Source organism: Rhinopithecus roxellana, chromosome 5 (assembly GCF_007565055.1).
Source record: "Rhinopithecus roxellana isolate Shanxi Qingling chromosome 5, ASM756505v1, whole genome shotgun sequence".
NCBI classification, from domain to species: Eukaryota; Metazoa; Chordata; class Mammalia; order Primates; family Cercopithecidae; genus Rhinopithecus; species Rhinopithecus roxellana.
This window is the reverse complement of record NC_044553.1, coordinates 175,688,724-175,711,168: the sequence shown is the minus strand read 5'-3', so window position 1 is coordinate 175,711,168 and position 22,445 is coordinate 175,688,724. Positions and strand designations below refer to the sequence as shown.

At 51.2% G+C, this 22,445-nt stretch overlaps 1 protein-coding gene and 1 pseudogene across 2 annotated transcripts; both read right to left on the bottom strand.

Annotated features, from left to right (window-relative positions):
- Window positions 1–1,209: 1,209 nt before the first annotated feature.
- Window positions 1,210–2,914, bottom strand: LOC115897609 (annotated as a pseudogene). Its single transcript, XR_004057360.1, has 2 exons — window positions 2,852–2,914; window positions 1,210–2,659 (listed from the first exon to the last, which is right to left on the bottom strand). The product of XR_004057360.1 is annotated as an uncharacterized LOC115897609 (transcript).
- On the bottom strand, window positions 1,210–16,442 carry LOC115897528 (protein PML-like). Its single transcript, XM_030930712.1, is given in 6 exon segments — window positions 1,210–3,129; window positions 3,131–3,747; window positions 4,820–4,970; window positions 13,425–13,477; window positions 14,556–14,814; window positions 15,263–16,442. Coding segments are annotated over 6 exon segments (1,332 nt in total). The 5' UTR covers window positions 15,344–16,442; the 3' UTR covers window positions 1,210–2,958.
- Between the last annotated feature and the right edge of the window lie 6,003 nt (window positions 16,443–22,445).

The following is a 22,445-nucleotide window of genomic DNA, read 5'->3' as shown; positions in this document are numbered from 1 at the left end:
ACTGAAATGTCCCATCTGGGTGTTCTGGGAGCACAGTGCCACCTCCTGCCTAGCCCCTCCATGGTGGGCCCCTTGTATCTTGGCTCCCTCAGACCCCAGGACACCCACAATTGTTTGTTCATCCCAGATCTTGTTCTTTGCTACCCTGAAGACAAGTCCACTTCTTTGTTTTTGTTTTTTTCTAAGATCGAAAATGTGTTTATTTTCCTATAATTCATAAAGCATTTTATAAAGCAGTAAGATCTTAAATTTGTGTACTTTCAAAATACACCAAAAAGCTGTCTTCACACACATTTTCTCACTGGTTCCCACAACGATCCCTTGAAGTCAAAAGGAGCCACATTATCCCATTTGACAGAGGTGTGGCCTGAGGATCAAGGAGGGAGTAAATGTGCCAAAGAGGGCCACAGACTACCAGTGAGGATTGAAACTCTGCATCCTGACTTCTAACCCAGTAAGTTTCCCATTAGCTGACATGAGATATATAGTCCAAAGATGAAGCACAGGTGACATATTGGGACTGGATCTTCTTGGTCAAGGGTCAAGCTGAGAATACAAACTCCAGGACTGGGAATCTGGGCATCTGGGATGGTAGTTGGGGTCAAGGGTGTGGCACTGATCAATTCCCATTACCTGGCTGCTCACCACACCAGTGGTGGACTAATTCTTATAATGCTTGTGCCATGGGAATCCCTCGGGTTACTAACCGCAGGTTCCATCTGTGATGGCCAAGACAACACATTCATCACCTGTTACCAAAGTCCTGGGCCTCCCACACCTCTCTTTTTAAGGGTTTTACCACTTGTCACTCAAGGAACACAGAGAGAAGTACAGGATTAGCTGGTGAGGGGCAGTGGCAAAGTTCCTGCAGACTCTGGTCTCTGGTCCTGACTTTCTCTAGGAAGTAATTCTTGAAATCAGTGTTTCTTTCTCTCCATGTGGCACTCCCATTTGGAGATGATCCCAAGGCAAGCCTACCCTGGGTCTCCCCCACTTGTCATATGGGGGTTCACATGCTTAAGGCTCACAGCACTGAGCAACAAAGGGCTCTCAGCTCTGCTAAGTCCTAAAAGATGCCCCACAAACACAGTTGTGCTGGGCAAGTGACCACAAGCCTATGCCTGGGAGAGCCCCCTCCTATCCAGGCAAAAGGCTTCTCAGTGGTTCCTCTGGGGGTGCTGAGCAGGGTCTGTGATTGGAGCATCAGGCTTTCAAGATTTACATCTTTATTAAAGACTGTGACAGTGGAGGCAGGGCAGAACACCCCTCAGTCACATCTGAAAACAGCGCACATGGTGGGGCTGGAAATCAGTGGGCCCAGTCTCCCTTCCTCCTTCCATCTGCATCAATCTATTTCCATCAGTGCTTCAGAACCAACGCCTGCTTTAACAGTCTGGCATCAGAATCTTATTTTAAATGCATCAAAGTTCACTGTTAGAGCCAGCACTCCAATTGTGGGAACAAGACCCTACGGAATTCCTCAGTGGGTCTTCAGGGCCCCCATGGGATGGAGCTGCAGCATGGGCACACACATTTCACCTATGTGAAAGCTGAGGTCATCAGCCATGGAGGCTAGAGATCTTGGAAAGCATCCCAGCAGCAGGGAGCCAATGAGAAGGGATGGAAGGGAGGGAGGAGGAGGAAGGGTCCATTGTTCTACTAATCAGAGAGGACAACCCTGACCTGCCTCTGTTCTGCTGTTGACCTCTGATGTGACCACAACGCTGTGGACTAACAGTTTGGAATGGGAGCTAGAATTCAAGGATGAGAAAGCTTCCTGTCCACTGCCTCAGAGGCCTGCTTTCCATTCCCAAAAATGCAGGACGGCACAGAGGGATGGCAGCTCTGAGACCATGGAGGCCAACCAGTCCACTTTACAGATGGGGACATTAGAGCTTGGGAAGGGGCCTGTTCCTAGGCCACACTCACTGCACAGTCAGAGATAGGGACGGGACTTTCTCTCCTGTTCCACACTGCTCCGTGGAGGAGCAGTCTATGAGAGCAGCAGTTCTCAAACGTGAGCATGCACCAGCATCACCAGGAGAACCTGTTAAAACACAGACTGCTGGGCCCCATCCTGAAGATTCTGATTCCAGAGGCCTGCAGTAGAGTCCACGGGTCTGCCTTTCTAAGAAGCTCCCAGGGGATGCTAATGCCGCAGGTCCTGGACTACATACTGACTAGTGCTGGGCACTCCTTGGGACGGCTGAGGGTGAGGGCAGTGCAGGAAGAGCCAAAGGCCATGCTGTGAGGGGTCTGGTGGCCTGAGGACCAAAGAGCAAAGCTGTGGCCAAGTAGAGGTGTCTGTGCAGCCAGGAGGAAGGAAGCAAGCGTTGGAAGGTCAGGCTTTGGAAGCAGGGACACGCATGGAACATCAGTTTCTGTCTTTGCTGATGAGGCCCCTCTGGGATGAAAGAAGGAACAGAGTTGGCCTCTGGGCAGGTGGAGGGTGAGGGACCCTAACCTCATGAGGGGCAGTTTGGTTTGGAAGGCACTTTGAGTTGCCATGGGCTGCTGGGGCTGTAGCCAGCATCACCTCAGACTGTTCTCTGTGGGAGCTGTCAGCAGGTGTCCTGGGGCAGGGACTGGGGTCAGGACTGAGCTGTAAGGACACCCAAGGTAGTGGCAGGTGGGATGGATGGCGCAAGACCAGGGCCACCTAGAGAGCCCAGAGGTCATGACTTCCTCACTCAGGACCTCCCTGGTTCTAGCTCCTGGAAGGAGGGAGCTAGGAGTCTGGTGCACACCTGGGGTGGTGGGTGCTCAGCTTTGGAACCTTCTCTGTAGGATTTTTAGAGAAGAGAAATTTGGGTCCCAGAGAAAGGGAACTGATTCTGAACCAAATGACAACTGAGGGCTGGGTACCAGGACCTGGGAATGCTGTGATGGGTGGGGCCTGGCTCAGGCACCCCATCCCTCTCTGCCCACTAGAGACTCCAAGCTGGTCACCCCCTCCTCTCAGCTCTGCTGGGAGGCCCTCTCTGCCAAGCCATGGCCAGCAAGAGGGGTGGAGACTCCTTCTGCCCGTGCCAGCGCCGGACCCTCCAACAGGCCTTCAAAGTAGGTACCCAGAGCCTGCAGGTTGAAAGCAGGCTGGGCAGGGGGCAATGCGGTGGTCTGCAGGCTTAGGGTAGCGGCTGTACTTCTTCAGACCCCCCTTCCGGTCACGGCGGTGTGCGCTCAGCAGCTCCACGAAGCTCACATTGCGGAGGGCCAGGAGGCGGGCCTCGGCCCGGGGCAGCACAGCTGCCTGCACCAGGGGCTGCAGGGAGGCAAAGCACTGCAGGCTACTGAAGGGGTAGACATGCTGGGCCAGCTGGGGGCCCGGGGAGACCTCGAGGAGGCGGCACAGGTCACGCATGGCCAGCACAGCAGCCATGGCACTGCGCTCACTCATGTTTCTCGCCAGGTAGGTCTGGGCCAGGTTCTTGAGTTTGAAGCTGCTGGCCCCGGGCACACGCTCCCGGATGAGGGGCAGGGCAGCGAGGAAGCCTGAGATGGCCTCCTGGAATTCCCAGAGCCTGTTAATGTCCTCCAGGGCCCGGAAGAAGTTCGGGAGACCAGGCCCCCAAAGCTTGTAGCAGGCCAAGATAGGGCGGCGCATGGAGCTCAGAAAGCTGAGGAAGTGCTGCAGCCCCACCTCCAGGGACACGGCCTTGGAGTAGATGCTGAAGAAGGCTTCGGGCTGGATGACCACGCGGAACTTGCTTTCCCGGTTCACTGCAGCCAGCTGGCTAATCTTCTGGGCTGGGCAGGAGAGAAGGGCAGGGTGAGGACCCAGGGCACAGAGAGCTCTGGGGTGGGAGCAGGGGGTCCTCTAGGGCTGCTGACCCACCATCTAGAGACCTCACCTTGGGGCCTGCTGGCAGTAGCCACACATCAGCCCCCAAATGCAGCTCTGACCCTGGTTCTGATAGGATAGCAGTCAGAAGGGGAGGCTCGGCTGCCCTCCAAACACTTTGTTCACCAGCTGGGGATCCAGCTCTTCCCTTCTTCACTACCAGCCCCAGAGTTGGCCAAACTCCATGGATCCAGGTCCCTCCTGTCTTCTGTCAGCCTTAGCCACTGACACTAGAGATCTCAAGCTGTTTGAACTTAGCTCTCCATCCCATGCTCCTTCCTCCAATTCCCTCAAGGACCCCAGCCCAGTTACAGTCCTGGGACATAGACAGCACTCCACTCAGAGCAAGGCCCAGAGCCTCCCACTGAGGTCTGCAAATGACTTTCCTGTACCATGAAAACACTTGCTGTTTCTGTCTGGCTGGGCTAGCCCCAATGTTGAGTCCATGCCACAGGGTAGGTCCTGGGGCTCTAGCTCAAGGAGAGGCATTTGCAGAGCCAGGGTAAGCACTGGAGGAAGTCAAGGGGCTTCCAGAATAAGGTCCCTCTGTGACCTTGGATCTGTGGGCAGTCCTGTGCAGCCCCCTGTGGGACTGGCCCTCTACTCAGAAACGTGTAGCACAGCCAGAGGCCTTACTTGGATGACTGGGCCCATGGCAATGAGCTCGCGCATTGTGTTTCTGTCTAGGAGTGTGTTCCCCAGGCTCTCCGTCTAAGAGAAGAACTGGTCAGAGGTGCACTTGTGGAGGCATCTGCCTCCCTCGCACACTCAGGCACTGGACAAGGCGGACATCTTTATTTAAGCCAGCAAATGACACCCCCGGAGCCCAGGTGAGCCAGAGTGCTCTGCCCAGCCTGGCTGCAGTTGTTGGCCAGAGCTCAGCGCTCTCCCGTGCCTGACAGATGGCTCTGCCTGCACTTCTTTTGGGACTCACAGACTAAGTTAGAAAGGGGTGGGGGTAGCCCCAGGAGAACCCACTTTCATTGTCAATCTTGAGGTCAAAGAAAACCAGAGGTCTGTCTTCTGCTTGGGGGTCAGCAAGGTTCTCGTCCAGGACCCTGAGGGTGCTGGGGTCTTCCAGCTGGAGGTCACTGGACTCACTGCTGCTGTCATCCAGTTCTCGGGAGGACTGCAACACAGAAAAAACCAAGTGTCAGGGGTTCAGAGCGCCAAGGCAAGCACTTGTGCAGAACACTAGCAAGCTGGTATAGCTGGGGGCATCTGCGTGCACATGAAGGAGGGTGTACCACTAGGAAAGGGGACATGTATGCACAAGAGAAGGTATGTGTGCATGAATGGGTGTGAATTGGGTGTATCACATGTGAGGGTTACGTGTGTGAACCAGGGCATACACCTTCATGAGTAGGGGAGGGAAGGTGACACACACAGGTTGTGAACGTGCATGTGTGGGAATGAATCCAAGTGCTAAGCTTGTGTGTGCATGTACAGTTAAGTGTGAGCTGTGAACCCGTGTTGACACAAGCGTATGGAAGTGTGAGAGAAAATGCCAGTGGGTGTGTGCACGAGTGTGTTGTGATGCTTATGGAGGCTCAGGGAAGGAGCCATCTGCTATGGCAGGCAGGACCTGAGATGTCTGCTCCTAATTTCATATTTTTGAGCAGACTCAGAAGAAACACCAAAAACTTGGGACGGGAGAAAGAAGCCTCATTTTGAACCCCAGATGATTCTTTGGAAGGGGTCAGGAGCCTGCCTTTTCTTGTCCCCGAAGTCAGCCAAGGTGCCAGTGTCCTATACAAAGGCAAAGGGAAGGGCTGCTTGGCCTCCTGAAGGCCACATCTAGGTGGACACCCAGGTCCTTGGCAGTGAGAGAGCAGTGGAGGCCCTTGGCATCTGACCCAGCAGCTTAGAGAAACCTGAGTTTTGGGAGTCCTTCAGGTGAGGTGTTCTCTCCTGCCCCAAGGTCCTGGTGGGAACACTGTTTGAGAAGCCATAGGCTGGGCAGCCAGAGGATGAGGGAAGGGCTCCAGCTCTGAGATTTTCCCAAGGGACTGGGACTACAGAGGGAGGTGGTGCCTCTGATGGTAATACAGAGTTAATTGCTTATCATCTGCTCAGCTGCCAAGCCCAGATGTTTAGTCTTTGGTGACCAACTTGGAACCTTCCGTGAATACCACCTGTGGACGTTAGCCAGAGACCAGCAAGGAAGAGACGTGGCCAGGATCACAGGGCCAATTGGGAGCATGGCGGGGACAGAGTCCAGGGCAGGCCTTGGGTTTTTCCTCTTTATGGACTGCCTCTGGCTTCTCGATGAAGTTGGTGTCACCTGGTGCTAAAGCCTCAGTTAATTCTGGCCTCTGGCTAATGTCCCTGGCCTAGGAGACAGTGCATTTCCCCAGACCCTTCCAATGCCCAAATAAACATCTGTTTCCAGCCAAGCTTCAACTGAGAGAAAAAGCATTTCCGCCTACGAGTAACCTAAGATGTGGTGGGTTTTCCTAGGAGTGGCAGGGTTTCACTTGATTTGCATTTCACAGCCCTGCTCCAGGCTCGCCAGCTTTCTGCCAGTCATTGTCAGAAGCACTCACTATGAATCCATCCAGAGCTAGCTTTGCCTCTTCATATCCAGGGATCTAGTCAGAGACCAGCGCCTCGCATCTCCAGATCCTCATTCAGCCACGGTGTCAAAGGCTGATTTCACGCGTCTTGCTCCAGGTGAGCCCACACTGCTGTCTCACCTTCCTGACTCGGTTTCCTCCCTGTAAGGAGCCTTCTACAAGGTGTCTTCCTAGCTTGTAGCTGGGTGGCTAGAGGCTCCACCTTCTCCCGCTTAGGGAGAACCCAGTTGTTTCCTCTCTCCAGGATTCACTGGGCAGCAGCACTCTCCCACAAGCTGGCAGAGGGGCTGGGCTCCCCTCCTGGGTCCTCCCTGGTTCAGATCCCTGGTGCCAATAGCTGAGGCTGAGTCCATGCTGCCACCTACTGACATGGCACACAGGACTTCCTCTTTTTCATTCTTCTTCCTGCTCCAAACGCAACTGCAAATGCCCCTGTGTTCCTGAGTGCCTCCACAAAGCTCGGGGCAATGTCCTCGGCCTTAGAACCAGTCTTCTCGCCTTCAGATCTGCTCTTCCAAGAGCAGAGCTCCCTGGAGAGCCACAGTGCTGTCTCTTTAGGTGACCTCTCCCATCATTACAGCAGGGTCATTTATGGCAGCCACTAGAACCTCATTTTTAGAGCCTTCCATTGTCCTGGGGCCAGGGAAAGTCCCTTATCCTAAACTTACCAGAGCTGCCTTCTCTAAGAAACCTCTGCTTTCTCCCTTAATAAAAAGACACCCCATTCCACCGAGCTTGTTAATGGAGGACAGGCTGGATCTTTCAGCCCTGATTCACTTCCTCCAAAATTCCTCTTGCCGTTGGGAACTTCCATAAAGTATGGCCACCCATGGAGCTGGTCTCACTGGAACTCCAGCCAGCTGTGAACTCAGAATTCTCCCCTGCCCCACCTTAAACTCCAGCATCACGGCTGGGGAGTGCTGACGCATTTAAACAAGACTTTCCGAAAGACTCAGGTTTGCCAGCAGGGCCATCAGATATAGTGGCTGGCCTGGTGCAGGACATACTCCCCTCCCTGCTCACTAGGGGAGACTCTCCCGTTCTGCCCCCAGGCCCCACACCTTGGCCTTATTTCACAAATTAGGATAACTGGGTGTCGGGGGAGCATAGAGAGGGACAGTCACTAGAAAAGGCTTAGATTTACTTGGAAGAGAAAAGGAAGGGAGACAGAAGAAAGAGGATGGGAAATACAGTCTTGAGCCTGCGTGTGAGGACTGGGAAGGAAGGGGGAAAGCTTTGCTACCTAGTGAAAGATGCCAGGCGCCAAAGAAAAGGGGAAGAGGGACTGAAGAAGTGCTGCTGGGGTTATGAGCTGGATTCCCTTTAATGTTCTTTCAAAAGATGCAAGTAAATACTGGGATTTATTTATTTATCATACTTGGTTCATGGACATTGTTTCTTTGAATGCAAAACTGTGTTCAGGCTGAGCCTCGTGAGAGCCGGGATTTTTTCAGGATATACATGCAACTTGGATACACATGCAGTCTGGCCCATGAGCTACACCCATCTCACTCCCCTTCCTCATAGATCTCCCGGCCTGAGCAGGTCAACTGCATTCCAACTCAACACAACAGGTCTAACAGTTGTCCCAAGCATGCTCAGAGGAAGTGGCTGGATTGGCACTTTAATCACCTTCCAAAAGTCTAGGAGGTGCATCAGGGAAGATCCAGCCTCTCCCCTCCTCTGCTGTATCACACCCCGGTATGAAAATGTCACCTGCATTCAAGACTGCCACATCTATAAACAAACGATCAGCATTCCTCTACCAGACATGCAATGAATCCGATTCAGTGGTTCTTGACTTTGGCTAGGCATTCGTAGCTTTAAGAAAAATCGCTTGAGGCCTAGGCTGCAGCCAAGACTGATTCAATTAGAATCTCGGGGCGTGAGACATAGGAATCTGTAGTTGGGAAAACTCCCCAATGTACAGCCAGCTTGAGAACAATCGTCCTTATCACTGATTCATTCCAGGTTTGCTCATCAACCAAACACACACAAGCCGAACTCTGAGAGTCAGCATCCAGCCTCTGGAAGATACAGAGCATCTGACATTCATGCTCATCCAGAGCCCTCAAGCTCCTGAAGAACTTTCTGAGCACTTATGCATTAGCTACAGCTGGGATCAGTTTGGCAAGACACATGCACTGCTGTCTTTCTGCAGACACAAAACCCCAGCTCTTGCAAAGCCTCAAAGACCCCAGGAATACTGCACACGTTATCAGTGAACTGGACCATAAACTTGGCCAGCCTGTGGCCTCTGCTGCCCTTCTGTCTAGCTCCAGCCTCTTGGCCAGCACCTCCGTTTCATTTTCTCAGATGCACACTCACCAGTGCCACGGCCCCTCCCTGGATCAGCCATTCTCCACAGGCCTCCCTTCCTTCGCCATCACCACTGCCACTTCTGCCACAGGCTGCCCCCTCCCGTTGGTCCCCTTCTGTTGCTGCTGCCACCAAGGCACCGGAACCAGTAATCTGTCACAAGAGTGAGTGAGAACACCTATCTTTTCCACTTTGGATCCTAAAGCAGGGGCCCCAGGGCAGGCGCATTGCTGTCCCACTCTGACAGTTTTTAAGCAAAGTCCTCACCCCAGGTACTCCACAACCAGGCCTGGGGGACTCACCGCTCCACCCCATGACTATGCCCTGCTGCCTCTCGCTCCTCCTTGCACAAGCAGTCTCTCACTGAATCCCTAGGACACAGCTGAAGCTCAAGGGAGGGATCCCTTAATGCCCTGATACACTTGGAAAGTGTAATATCGTAGCAGACCAGTATTCTGCAACTTTCCTCACTGTAAGGCTGGATATGAGCAGCACAGCTGGGGAAGATGGGTTAGGAGGAGCCGGGGTCACTTGGGAATATCACCCCACCCCCTCCCTCTAAGCTGGGGAGTAGGAATTTGCAGTGGGGGTGCTGGGGGTACTCTAGGGCACCAGGGGTCTGGAAAGGGCACAGAAGTTGAGTAAGAAATGCATAGGGGGGGGACCTCATTTGTTGGGGTTTTAAAATATATATTTTCTAAAGTTTGGGACTCCTGTAACAATTTTTAAAACCTGTGTCTTAAAGCTACATACACAAAAGCAGCAGTCCTCTGACTATCTCCTCACATCTCCAGGCCTGCTCTCTAATGTGAGCTCCTAGGTATTTAATTCATCATCACCTGAAATGTGCTCTTACCCCCTCCCTTAATTCACTGGATAGCCCCTAATGACTCCTTGCTGATAGCTGAGCATTAGATACTCCCCGCCCCTAATATTGCTGGGGTCCCTCTACTTGACTGTCCATGACGTCTGGGGACATTGTTGGCATTCCAATCCTGTTCTCCACCTTTCCTTCCCAGGCTTTTGCCTCTACCCAGGGTCAGTGGTAGCTTTAATCTTACCAAGATTATGAGATGGAAATAAGTGCCCAGATTTCAGAGGAATTTAGGCCCTAGAAAGACAAGACTCAATAACTGGTTGGATGTAAGGAATAGTCAAAATGGGGGTGCCCTGGGTGGCTGGGGTCTTGGCTTGTGCAACGGGGCAGAGAGTGGGGTGAGCTACTGAGAGGGGAGGAGGAGGTGCTGAGTTTGAGGTACCAATGGGCATCCATGCAGAGCTGTTAGAAGGTCATTGGCCACACTGGTCTGGCAGGCAGGTGCGAGCATTGGGTATCAGCTACCCCTGGGCGGTAACTGAAGTCAGGGGCATGGCTGAGAGCACCTGGGAGAATACACAGACCGAAAAGAGGAAAGGGCCCAGCAGCAAAGCTGGAGGAGCACCACACCCAAGACAAAACAGAGCCTGCAGAGGAGAGGGAGGAGTGCCCAGAGCTGCACCAGAGCAGGCAATCTTTCCAGGAAAGACTGGGCCCGGTGCCAGTCAAGAATAATAAGGACTAAACACGACACTGCAGCTAGAGGCATGGAGGCCACTCTGGTACTGGCGGGGAAGCGCAGGAGGTGGAGTGAAGAAGGGGCAAGGAGGGGGCTGAAGTGTAAACAAGGAAAGCAGAGGAAGGGGAGCCGACAGCTGAAGAGGGAAGTGGATGGAGTTTTCTGACATGAGAAAGACCTCATTCAGGGTGTTTCGTTCAGAAGGCAGTGGATGCATTAGAGACGCAAGACAGATGAGGAGGAGGAGTGAGGCTTCCAGGGGGTCAAGGTCTGGGGCCAGGACACAGGGTGAGTCCTGGAGGCAGGCAGATGTTCCTTCCACCCTAACGAGGACAGGGAAGGGACGTGATGGGGATCTGTAAATAGAGAGCAAGGTGTTAACTGTCCCTATGCCATTGGAGAGCTCCTGTCTTCTCCCTGGAGCAGAAGGTGCTACCACCAGCTGAGGGTGAGGCTGGGACAAGGGTCCAGTGAGGAAAGGCAGGTGGGGTCTGCCCTGCAGAACAAAAGGATATACTGGGCAGAGAACCAAGGAGCCCTTAGTAGTTACAACCACTCATAGTTTTCCCAGGCCTTTCTCCCGCAGATCTCGGCCTCCAGGTGGCAGCACAGAGGTGACAAGCACCTGAGTCCTTCCAGGATTTTCTGCTGGGCAGGCAGCTGCAATCCTGATGAACGATGGGACGAAATGGCAAGTGTGCGGGGCTGGAGGGAGGCAAAGGTAGGACCTAGAGCTCAAGGAACAGGAGGCTGCGGTCAGAGTCCGAGGGGGACACCTGAGGGACTGACAGTGCTCGGTGATGGCGAGGCGCAGGGCGCAGCCACGGGGCAGGCAGTTGTCGGGGGGAATGGAGTGACGACCCCTGAGACGCCAAGGAGTGGCGGGCAGGTTGGTGGATGTAGAATTCACTCAGGAGGAAGGCAGGACCTGAGCAGGGAGAAGAAATCTGGGAGGCGAATGCTCACGTCTGCCCTCAGTGAGGGTAGGCAGGTGAGTGTCTGAGATGAGCTGGGGAGCATAGGGCCCACCCTGAGAGGGACAGAGGATCCTCAGAGGCACAGAGGATCTTACCAGATGGCCAGGAGGGGGATGCAACAGTCCAGGAAGCACAGGGCCTTGACCCTACCTCCCACCTCTGATGCCCATAAGTGTGGGCAGAAGAGGGGACATGGTATCCCCACAGGAGAACCGAGTTCCACCGTAGGGAAGACAGAACCAGCCTGCAGTGAGGAGCTGGATCCATCAGAGAATGTGATGGTCATGGAATAAGGGTTCGCAAGGGTGATGGTTCAATAAGTGTTTATTGAGCAGCCAATCTGCCAGGTCTTGGGATAGCCAGTCCCTGTGCTCATGGGCTTAGATCCTGGCAGAGGCCCCGTGGAAAGGCTTGGGGTGGGGATCAGGGCATGGAAGGCTGTGCTATTTGCCAGGGACTCAGAACACAGGAGGGTGCAGGGGTGACAAAAGTTTCTTTCTTGGGCAGAGTCCTGGAATGGTGGCTTGAGTCTCAGCCATGCCTTAGCCTTCCCCTCTCAGCCAGAGAAGATCCATGTCTCCCTGCCCAGAGGTCCATGCGTAGCCATTCATTCACTGATTCATTCCTTTACCAAGAATTAATGAATGCGTACTCTGTGCAGGGCCTGAAAGCATGGGCTAGAGGAGGCAGCTCAGGGGCCGGGCAGGGGTGTTGGCTGCAAGGTTATAAGAGAAGGGTAGCACTCTCAGAGGCCTGCTTGACGGGCCCCTGGGACTGGGCTGATGGGGGGCCTTTCTGGGGGACAGGGTGGTGGGAATGTAATTGGAGAGGCTTCCAGAGGCACTTGGACTTGAGAAGCCTCCATGGAGCCTCTGACAGAATCCCCAGGGGAAACACCTGCTCCAAGAGTCTGGGCTCTGCCTCCCCCTGCCCCCACCATGGAAGAGTTATCAAGCTGAGAATTCATGCAGGAGAGGGGGAGGGAAAAAAAGTGGTTGAGCCACTGGGATAAATGGGAGGAGCCCCGGAGGGAGCGGCTGCGGGATCGCACAGTCCCTCGTATCCGGCAGGGTAGGCTGATGCCCCTTTGCAGCTGGGCAGGATGTTCCTGGGCATTAGCAAGATGGTTGAGGGGCCCTGTGGTGGCAGGAGTGCTGGCTTGGACCACATGGGGAGACCAAGCCCGAGTAGGGACCCGATGCAATCGAGGGTGCAAGCGGAGGGCGTGGCGAAGGCGGATGGCTCTCTGTGCTCTGTACAACAGGTAGCGGATCCCACGGTGGACGGCAGGGTGCTCCTGGTGATCAGGAGGCTGGCTGTGAGGCTCAGCATCGGGGACGGCAGCCTGCTCAGCGGGCTGGTGGGGAGGCCAAGCTGGGGGGTGGTGTGTGCCACGGGGCAGGCTGGAGGCTCCTTGTGCTCTCAGCAGAGACTGGGCTGGCGAGGAGTGGGCTGGCGAGGACTGTGGCTCGGCGGTCTCCATGGGCTCCGTGCACTTTCCAATACAGAACCTCAGACTGAGGGCTGGAAGAGACCTCAGGGGCCACCCAGTCCAACCTTTCACTCTATTCAGATCCCATTTTCCCCTGGACAGGTGATGGCCCAGCCTCTAGTAATAAACCTCTAGGGACAGAAGGGTCGCTACCCATGAGGCCACCTGTTTCATTGTGGAATGGATTTACAGTTCTTTCTTACATGGATGGAGTCAAACCTCACTTGTTTGGCCCCTGAACAGCTGCCCTGTAGCGTCACACCCCTTCACTGGCCCCCACTGGCTGCAATAAACCAAGGAATGGATTCTTGTCCAGCCCTCCTCACTGAGGACTTAGAGGACAGTAAATGCATAAGGAAGCTCCAGACAAAGGCCTTGGACATTCCAGAAAAGAGACAGGGCTCTGGACATATGCTATCAGCATTTCAGAAGAGTATATATGGCTACCGAAGGCTCCTGCCCTGGTGTAGTAGGAGGGCTAGGGTGGTCCAGGCATGCAGCTAACATTTGCAGACTGTCCTCAGCACAGCTTGGGACTCAATGCCTCATTGGAAAATTCCCCAGGCGCAAGGCAAGTCTGAGAGTTACCTGCTGTGGCTGTGCCCCCTGGGACCTGAAATGGGGGAAGGCAAGAGTCCTGGGCTGAACTTCTGGGCCACTCACCGAGTTTTCGGCATCTGAGTCTTCCGAGCTGCTGATCACCACAATGCGCTCCTCTGAAACGGGGAAGCGGAGATGCATTATGAACTGCCCAGGACACACGCTGGGAGGGGTGTGGGTGTGCACCTACTGGAATCCTCGCAGGCCAGTGGACTGGGGGCAACGGATGCCCTGCAGGAGGATGGGAATAGCCACTGTGTGTGCCAATGTGACTGTTTCACATTTGGATTTGTGTAATTCACAAATGGGTTTCCATAATTTCTTGCTGTGCCTTATCTATGAATATTCAATTATTTGCCCAGAATTCAGAATTTGCCCCCTGTACAGGAGGCCTGACAACCACTACCTGGTCTGGAACCTTCTGCAATCCTAAAGAAGCACACTGTTTGTCCCCATTCGCAGCTCCATGAGCTGGGATGTCTAGAGTTAAAATATGCTTCATTTAGTGAATCAAAACCCATCGATTACCAATAGCATTTGTGGGTAAGGAATGTCAGTGAGTGCTCAGTGTGTGACCAGGGCTGGGGCTCAGTCAGAATGAAGAACAAAGCTGTACTCTGGGTTAAGCAGATCCAAGAAGAACTCTCTTGTTCCAGATTTCTCTGGGTTGACCTCAACTCCTGCCCAACTGACTATCTGCCTGGCAGTGTTCATAGAAGGTAACTCTGACAAATGAGACACCTAGGTAGGTGGCCTTTGTAGAAACACTTGGGGAAATGATGGGTGTAGACTGAGAGAGCAGAGTTAAGGTCACGGGGAGTCCAGTTTCCTGTGATGGTATGCCCAAGTCCTCTCTGGGAGTATGCTAGGCATCAGCCAAAACTTCTTGTGGAGACCTGCCCTGTGCAAAGGCACAGTACTGGGCACTGTCAGATTAGTGTTTGGGAGAAAGGACGCATAGAACTGTGCATTTTAGCCTGTCAGGCTCCCCACACCTTAATCATGGCAAAACACATGGTAAACCATATACACTCTCACCCCCAGGCAAACTGTGAACTTTGCCTATCTTATTCAGTGGGAATAAGGGACTCCTGTTGGCTTTGTGCTTTCTGGATCGGGCCAAAATACAGAAGAGGGGCCCCACCCAGACCCTGGCAGGCAGCACACAGGCCACTGCCCTACCCACCTCCCTACCTGCCTCCCCGGCGCCACTGGCCACGTGGTTGCTGTTGGGCAGGAAGACCTCACTTCCTATGACGGGGCTCCTGGGGTTAGGTGGCCCATCCAGGTGGGGTGGTGAGACTGCCTTGGAGGTGCTGGGCCTGGGCTGCTCCGGGGAGCTCCGAGCCAACCTTGCCTCCTTCCCCTCCTCAGACTCCATCTTGATGACCTTTCTGGGGCACTGGGTCTGGCTGCACTTCCTCTTCTGGGCTGTGGTTGTATTGGAGACATCCTGCACAGAGGGAGTCACAGAGCCAGGTCAGATGCCTCCAGGGGTTGGTGGGCAGAGCCTGCCCTGAGTGCCAGGGGCTTGTGACCACCCTTTTGCTTCTGCTGTCCCCTCTCCTCTGCTCTCAACCATGCAGATCACGTCTCTCTTCAGACAGGAAGTCTTCCCAAACTGGTACTGTCTGCTGTCCACCAGTCTCTGCTGGCCTCTGACAGCCCTGGTGCCCTGGGCGTCTCAGCACCCCTGCTGGGCTGGGAGTGGGCCATGCTTTTGGGGAGCTCCCTGACCATGCAGCCAAGAACAGGGGAGAGCACAGAGAAGGCGCTGAGCAAAATCTTTCCCACAAAGAGCTGATCTGATGAAGGCCTGGATTCCCACCCCAGTGCCAGCTCACTTTCCTGATGGAATCGAGGCCTTCAGGAGGGGAGGCCAGGGCTGGGGAGAACCTTACCTCTCCGTAGGAAGGGCCTTTGATGGAGAAGGCGTACACTGGCACAGGGTGTGCCCCGGGCACTGACTGTACCACAGCCATAGGCTGGGCTTCAGCCAGCCCCAAGGCCTGAGCCTGGGCCTTCACTCTCTCTGCCTCCTCGGGCTGCAAAGTTGGGAAAATCAAGTCAGAAATGACTAGGCAGTAGCCCCAGGGCCAGGTACCCCAGACCTGTGGTTGGCCCAATCCCTGGGGCCTCACCAAGTCACAGGTCCAGGTTCCCTGACTCACAGCTCCGAGCTCACTGGGGACAAGAAGTCCTCCAAACTCTCCATCACATCACTTCCTTTTTTAAAAAGTTTTTTTTTTTTTTTGTAGAGACAGGCTCTCACTATGTTGCCCAGGCTGGTCTTGAACTCCTGGACTTGAGCAATTCTCCTGTTTCGGCCTCCCAGAGTGCTGGGATGAGCTGGGATGAGCCACCACGCCTGTCATCACCTCCTTCTGACTCTGAGTTACTGGTGCCCAGGGACCACTTTGGTTCTTGTGTGTCCTAAGGGGGCTGGAAGATACCCCAGGAATCACAGTGCCCGACGCAGGACATGCTCAATAATTAGCCCAACTTATACACACACCTCCAGGGACAAGGTGCTCACTACTGGCGAAAGCAGCTCCTGTAACAATGAGAAAATCCTCCCATTGAGCTGAAACTGGCCTCCCTGGGGCCTTGCCTCTGCCCTCTCAACCTTAATTCTACCTGGGTCAGCTACTGCACGAGTTGGGTGAATTGCTTAAAACTCCTCAGGCCTCAGTCCCCCTCTATAAAATGGGAGTAATAACATCTACCTTATATGGTAATGTGGATGAAATGTGTTAATACAAGTAAAATATAAAATACCTGGCACTTAGAAAATGTCGTTGATGATAAATATTGTTCTTATTACTACTCTGTGCCAGGCACAGTGCTAAGTACTTCATGTATCTATCTCAAAATTAAATAGAGGCAGTTTCTTAAAAGACTAAATGTAGAATTACCATATGACCTAGCAATTCTACCCCAGGTGTGCACCCAAAAGAAGGGAAAACAGATGGTTAAACAAAAGTTTGCACATGAAGGTTCAGAGCAGCACTATTCACAATAGCCAAAAGGTAAAACAAACTAAATGTGCATCAACTGATGAGTGAATAAACAAAATGTGGTACAGCCACGTGATGGAATATTATTAAGCCATAAAAAGGAATGGAGGACTGAGATGTACAACATGGATGAGCCCTGAACGTATTACATTAAATGAAAGAAGCCAAGCTGGACGTGGTGGTGCACACCTGTAGTCCCAGCTACTTGGGAGGCTGAGGCACAAGAATCGCTTGAGACCGGAGGCAGACACTGCAGTGAGCCAAGATTGTGTCACTGCACTCCAGCCTGGGGCACAGAGTGAGACTCCGTCTCAAACAATAATAATAATAATTAATTAATTTTAAAAAAAGAAGCCAGACGCAAAACACACATTGTATAATCCTATTTACATGCAATGCTCAGAATGGTTAAATCCATAGACACAGAAAGCAGATTGGTGGTTGCCAGGAAATGGGGGAGGGGGAAATGGGACTGCTTCATGGGTAAGCGGTTTCCTTTTGGGGGGATAAAAATATTCGGGGGCTAGATAGGTGGCAATGGCTGTGCAAGATTATGAAAGTACAGCAGGCTGAGGTGAGACAATCGCCTCAGTCTCCCACCTAGGCAACATAGCGAGACCTCATCTCTGAAAATTAAAAAGAAAAAAATTTAATCATTTGAGTTGGAGCTGCAAAGAAAAAAAAATTTAAAAATTTAAAAAATATTATGAATGTAATAAATACCACTAAATTGCACACTTCAAGAGTTAAAATGGTGAATTTTATATGAATTTTATTGCCATAAAAATTATAGTTAAAAAAAAAAGTAGGTACCATACTATGATTATTGCCAGTCTTCAGAGAAGGAAGCGGAGGCAGAGAGAGGTGAAGTGATTTCCCAAGGTCACATACCTCAGGACCCCTGGCCTGGCCTGAATCCAGTGTTTTTTTTTTTTTTTTTTTTGTTTGTTTGTTTGTTTGTTTGTTTTGAGACAGTCTTGCTCTGTTTCCAGGATGGAGTGCAGTGGCGCGATCTTGGCTCACTGCAACCTCCGCTTTCTGGGTTCAAACGATTCTCCTGCCTCAGCCTCCCAAGTAGCTAGGATTACAGGCACACACCCCCACACCCAGCTAATTTTTGTATTTTTAGTAGAGACGGGATTTCACCATGTTGGCCAGGCTGGTCTTGAACTCCTAACTTCAGGTGATCTGCCCACCTCGGCCTCCCAAAGTGCTGGGATTACAGGCATGAGCCACTGCACCCGGCCAAATCCAGTGTCTTGAAATGGAGGCCTCTTCCTGCCCCAGCGTGCTCTTCATTTTCTTTACTTGCTGAGTCTTTTACATCCTTCCCCACCATCTTTCTCTCTTATGTGAACTTTAAACGTCCACTGGACCAATTGTTGAAAATGAGTGAGTGGCAGGGATATGCCTTCCTCACGGGGACAAGCTCTGTCCCTCTCATGTGGGCCTTCTGAGAACCACCCAGGCAAGCTGGGGCTGGGCGAGGAGGCTCCCCACAGAGGCTGCTGGGTGTGTAAGATAAGGCAGGGATGGCCCCAGCACAGTGCTGGCTCCTGGGTGTGCCAGGTACCAGAACCCCACGGTGGGTCCTTCTCTTGGGCTCCACACCATTGGCCATGATGGATTGACCTCCTTCCCTCCTCCCTTCCTTCCTTCCTTTTTCTCCACATCTTTAAAAAGAAGGAGGAGGATCTCTGCAGATTAGAGAGTGTGAGTCTGTCTGGGGAAGGAGAGAGAACAGATGATCTCCCAGGATCTGTCTCTGCCAGGCCTCTAGGAAAGTCTAGTCACTCTTAAGGCCAGTGGTTTTCAAACTGCAGCTTGTGACTCATTAGTGGATCCAACCATGAAAGCAATTTAGTGGGTCATGACCAACATTATTATATCAAAAATAATAGTATAGAATAGAAATATTATCAGAGTATATCCCATGTAACAATCATAATTTATTTTGTAAAACTTTTTTTTTTTTTTTTTTTTTTTTTGAGGCAGAGTCTCGCTCTTGTTGCCCACGCTGGAGTGTAGTGGCGTAATCTTGGCTCACTGCAACCTCCGCCTCCCAGGTTCAAATGATTCTCCTGCCTCAGCCTCCTGAGTAGCTGGGATTACAGGTGCCCACCACCAAGCCCAGCTAAGGTTTATATTTTTAGAAGAGACTAGGTTTCATCATGTTGGCCAGGCTGGTCTTGAACTCCTGACCTCAGGTGATCCACTTGCCTTTGCCTCCCAAAGTGCTGGGATTACAGGCGTGAGCCACTGCACCCAGCCTATTTTATAAAACTTCTCCTTTAGCTACAGTATGTGTGTGCATATGTATACACTATAAGTTAAGATGTAAAATATATACATTTTTAATAGAGGATAATGGTCAAAAAAGAGTTTAACCCACCTCATACACATTAGAATGACTATTATTTAAGAAAAAAAGAGAGAGAGACAATATAACAAATGTTGGTGAGGCTGCACTCTCTCCAGTCAAAACTTTTATACAGTGCTGGTGGAAATGTCAAATTGTGCAATAAAAAATGGAAAACAACATGGTGATTCCTCAAAAAAAAATAAAAATAGAATTACCATATGATCCAGTGATTCCACTTCTGAGTAAACATGCAAAATAATTGAAAGCAAGGTCTCAAGGAGATATTTGTACACCGTGTTCACAGTAGTATATTCACAATAGCCAAAAAATGGAAAAAGCCAAGTGTCCATCAACAGACGAATGGATCAACAAAATGTGGCATATACACATTATGGGATATTATTATTCAGCTTTAACAAGAAAGGAAATTCTGACACATGCTACATGGATAAACCTTGAGAACACTGTGCTAAGTGAAATTGGCCAGTCACAAAAGGACAAATACTGTGTGATTCCACTTATAGGAGGTACCTAGAGTAGTGAAAATCATAGAGACAGAAAGTAGACAAGGGTCACCAGGGCTGAGGGGAGGCAGCATGGGGAGTGACTGTTTTACGGGGACAGAATTCCAGCTTGGGAAGATGAAAATCATTCTGGAACGGGTGGTGGCGATGGGTGCACAGCAGTGTGAATGTACTCAATGCTACAGAACTGTACACTCAGTATACACTGAACTGAACATTTTGAAATGGTTAAGATGAAGTATTTTACGTTATGTGCATTTTACCAAAATTAAACATTTTTTTTTTTTCAAAAAGGAGTTTAAAAGGTCCTGCTCTACCATTCTGTGTCTGGCTCTGCAAACTGCTGGTATGTAAAAGACCCTCTTTCCAGACAAGTCACAAACTCCCCAAAGGCTGGGCTGGCCACCTCTCTGCCTCTGTCCCAACCTCCCTGACACACCCTCCATCCACATTAATAAAACAGGGAACGCACCAGAGGGCTCAGTAGAGAAAAACACATCATAATGACGGATTTATAATTTGTATAGCTTTAAATAATAAATTTATTTTTTTCCATTAAAGTGTTATAACATGATTACAAAAAGCCTATGAGAAACAGAGGAGGGAAAATATCCAAGCTGCTGCCGCCCCACCCAAACAATCCTAGTGAAGCCTGTTGAGTTTTCTCTTCATCTCTTCCAGGCATATAGTTGCAATGAAAGTAAACAAACCAGCAGTTTCAAGAGGGAGGAGCGCTGGAGCTAGATGCCCAACTCCCGCCTTCTAAGGCAGAAACATTGACCCAAGAGCTGCTTCTCTCCTGGCACAGCTGATGGAGCACTTTCCCTTAGGACAGCCGTCTGTGCCTGCCTCACCTGTCCTTGCACTCACACTGTGTTCCCCACTTTCTTCCCTCAGCTCCACTGCCATCCCCAGGCAAGGACTGAAGCCAGAGGCTTTGCAAAAAGAGCAACCCTCTAATAGTCCAAGTTCAAACTGCTTCCTAGCTGATACTGACAGACCACGTCTATTCTGATTTTATCAAGACAAAGACCCAAAATACCTAGACCTTCACACAAGACAGTGCAGGCTCTTTTGCTGTTCATTCACCAATGACTAGCACCTGGAAGACAGCTGAGTCTGTGGACCAAGGGCACTTCCCCATTATTATTTTGATTTTATTTGTTTGTTTTTTGAAACAGGCTCTCACTCTGTCACTCAGGCTACAATGCAGTGGTGTGATCACAGCTCACTGCAACCTCAAACTCCCAGGCTCAGGTGATCCTCTCACCTCAGTCTCCTGAGTACCTGGGATTATAGGCACATGCCACCACAACTGGCTGATTTTTACACTTTTTGTAGAAACAAGGTCTCACCACGTTGCCAAGGCTGGTCTCAAATTCCTGGGCTCAAGCAATCTGCCCGCCTTAGTGTCCCAAGGTTCTGGGTTTACAGGTGTGAGCCACCATACCCAGCCTTATTATTTTATATTACTTATTTACGAACATCATCCATTGTAGCATTGTTTGTAATAGCAAAACAACCTAAATATGCAGCCACAAGGAACTGGCTAAATAAAGCCTGCCATATCCATTTAATGGTCCATTATGCAGCTGCAAAAAGGTATCAGGAAGCTCTCTACCTATTGATAGGATAAGAATTCTGGTACGATGCCGTGTGTATATGGTATTATGCTACCTTTGTGAAGCACAGAATGCAAAAGGCAAATATCTATAATAATATTTGCTTGTAATTACATAAATTCTGGAAGGATATATAAGAAATTAAAAAAGAGGCAGGGCATGGTGGCTCATCCCTGTAATCCTAGCACTTTTGGGAGGCTGAGGTGGGTAGATCACTTGAGGCCAGAAATTTGAGACTATGCTGGCTAACATAGCAAAACTCCATCTCCCCTAAAAATGCAAAAAATTAGCTGGGTGTGGTAGTGCACACCTATAATCCCAGCTACTCAGGAGGCTGAGGCATGAGAATGGCTTGTACCCAGGAGGCAGAGGTTGCAGTGAGCCGAGATTGTGTCACTGCACTCCAGCCTGACAGTGACAGAGCAAGACTGTATCAAAATAAATTTTTAAAAGATAGTTATATGGGCATAAGAACTGGGGGCTGAAGTGGGAGTAAGACACTATTGATCACTTTCTATGTTTTTATTTCTAACTATGTGATTGTATTATGTGTATATATATTTAAAAAGAAAAGTCCTCATTTTATTTTGAGGTTGTGTATATAGGAATGCAGTACCCAAGGCAGTTAAGAGTCAGCTTTTAGGCCGGGCGTGGTGGCTCACGCCTGTTATCCCAGCACTTTGGGAGACTGAGGCAGGCAGATCATGAGGTCAGGAGTTCAAGACCAGCCTGGCCAATATGATGAAATCCCATCTCTACTAAAAAATACAAAAATTAGCCGGGTGTAGTGGTGCGCGCCTGTAGTCCCAGCTACTAGGGAGGCTGAGGCAGGAGAATGGCTTGAACCCCGGAAACAGAGGTTGTAGTGAGCCGCGATTGTGCCACCACACTCCAGCCTGAACAGAGCGAGACTTCATCCAAAAAACAAACAAACAAAAACAGAGTCAGCTTTTAATCTTGCCCCTAACTTGCTGTGTGTAGCCTTAGGTAAGTCACATCCTCTTTCTGGGCCTTAGCTTCATCCTCTGTTAATAAAAAAAGGGGGTTAGACTCCATGCTCTTGCCTGGCTCTAAAACTCTGAGACTCTTAAGTCCTGTCTCTTCCAGGAAGCCTCTCCTGATTGCCTCAACCTACAGCACTCTCTCTCTTCTATGGGTCATGCCATGGCAAAAGCTAGGCCCCTACCCACCACCAGAAGACCTGCTGTCCATGAAGGACTGGCCACTCCTGGGGCCAGACCCTTGATAGGCTAGGCGCACACAAACCTGAGTGACCAGGCTGGGGAAGAGACCAGACGCCAGGTCCAGGAAGAAACCGAGGATGCTTATTCTGGTGGAGAGGAGCCACACTTGTGAGTGCCAAAGGGGGCAAGTCAAAGGGACACCACTGCATTTCCACCCAGAGAAGCACTTTCTAAGTCAGAGCAGTCCAGAGTTGGGAGCAGCTGCCTTTAGAATGAGTAAGCTTCCTGTCCCTGGAGATGTGTACATGAAAGCTGGACAGCCATGGCTCAGGGATGCTGCAGAGGGAATGCCAGCATTAGATGGGACATGGATAC